General features: G+C 41.6%; 1 protein-coding gene across 1 annotated transcript in view; it reads right to left on the bottom strand.

The window, feature by feature from the left end:
* The window catches only part of zmynd19 (zinc finger, MYND-type containing 19), a 7,722-nt gene that overhangs the window by 3,551 nt on the left and 2,241 nt on the right, over nt 1-1,930 (bottom strand). Inside the window, exon 4 of the mRNA XM_032539382.1 lies at nt 163-303. Coding sequence (XP_032395273.1) covers nt 163-303 — 141 coding nt within the window. The remainder of the gene's footprint in view (nt 1-162; nt 304-1,930) is intronic.

The following is a 1,930-nucleotide window of genomic DNA, read 5'->3' as shown; positions in this document are numbered from 1 at the left end:
GAACGGTGAAAGTTTACTTTTTTATCAAGCAGCAAAAAAGGATTAGCGTCAACATTGCAACGTCCTGCAATGTGACTATTGCGCATGCGCACATCGCGATGTTGATGCTCAAACACAATATTGTTCAGCCCTACTTTAGCAATAGCATAGCTGCAGTCCTACCTCTGTTTGCTGGAAATCTCCTCCGGCTTGGGGCTCCAGCCCACTGGCACCAGTCGCAGGTTGTCTAGCCGGTTGTCTACTGTCACAGAGTTGATGTGGATGACTTGAAAACTGGGTGCAATGCCTCCTCTGTGCTTCTCCCTGGGTCAAGACATGTACAGGGCTTAAAGTGAAAAAAAATCCTGAAACCTTTTTTTTGGAGGGGGGGGGGAGAGGAGAGAGATCCACAGTGTAATGTTTTGCTATGCTCTCATTAAAGTTAATTTGACTGGCAAAACAGTTAAAGTCCTTAAAAGACATTTTTAAGAAGTAAAAAGGTTTTGCATACATTTTAACTTTTTCCAACCATAATATCATCCTTCATTGAATCATTGTGAAAATAAAACTATCTAGACCTTGTGTTACTTTGGCCAGGCCATCATCAAAAATGTGAATTAGCACATTCATGACTTCGTCCATGTTGACATTAGTTGCCTCATGTACATTTATGAAAAATGTTGCTTAGCTTTCATAGAGCTACACGTCTCAACTCTGGGACAAGGCCTTTATGTTTAAATAACTGCCATGCTGATTCCACACAGACAAGGCAGTTTGGGCTTGAGGTACATTTTACACAGTGGCCATTGTTAATGACAAATCGTGTTCCGCTATGAACGTGCACACACATATTGTTTTTATCACAAACACAGTTGGTCAGTGAAGGTGCAGCGGCAGCGGTCGATGCCGGTAACGTACTCGTATGACAGACTGCACGGAGCGAAGCTTTGTGACTAGCATAAAACTTTAAGCCCTGCATGTATCCAGATCATGAGTCAACCAGTTCCTTACCAGTAACAAAATAATGGCAGCTCATTAAGAGGATCCACTGATTTCAACACTATGGTCTTGCGTAAGAAGAGCATAAATTCTAAAAGGCGGAAAGCAGAGACTTTATACTTCCTCTAGGTCAAAACGGTATTTGCATCTTACAATAATCTGCACAAATATTAGAGCGTAGATTGAGAGACAAGGCTCAATTTATTGGCTGATAAGCATGAGATTAAAGATCAATAACAAGCAACTGTTAACTTCAAACTTGTGGAATAAACCATACTGGTCAGCTGAACTTTCTAATGATCAGAATAAAAAAAATAGAATAAAAAAAATCTGCTTTATTGACCATGTTTGCATAAACAAACAAGGAATTTGACTTTGGTTAATCTTTGCTCTCAAAAGTACAACACTCACTTAACATACAAAGAATAAAAACAGTAAGGACAGTAAGACATAAAAAAATACTGTTAAGTGTACAATTCAATTTACAAGAAAATTAAGCTTTACTGATACCAGCTGGATGAAGGTCAGCCACTGAGCTCCACCCTGCACTGGTAGAGATACTAAATCTTTAAAAAGTCCCATAGCATTTTTTAACATTAATATGCGTTTTCCCAGCCTACCTACCCCAGTGGCTAGCAATGGGGATAGGTGTAAACCGAGCCCTGGGTGTCCTGCTCTGCCTTTGAGCAAATGAAAGCTCAGATGGGCCGATCAGGAATCTTGCCCCTTATGAGGTCATGGGGGGGGGGGGCAAGGTTACCGCCCCTTTCTCTGCTTTACCCGCCCATGAGAGAGACATCATGGCTTTCAAACGAGAAAAGTGTCAGTTGGTCAAGACCACACCCCCACCCTCCACCTTGCCCCTCTTCATGGCTTTCAAACGAGAAAAGTCAAAAGTTACAGACTCAGAAATGGCACATACTAAGGAAAGCTCATTGTGGGACTGGCTCTA

Source organism: Etheostoma spectabile, chromosome 16 (genome assembly GCF_008692095.1).
Source record: "Etheostoma spectabile isolate EspeVRDwgs_2016 chromosome 16, UIUC_Espe_1.0, whole genome shotgun sequence".
NCBI lineage: Eukaryota > Metazoa > Chordata > Actinopteri > Perciformes > Percidae > Etheostoma > Etheostoma spectabile.
This window is presented reverse-complemented; position numbering and strand designations above follow the sequence as displayed.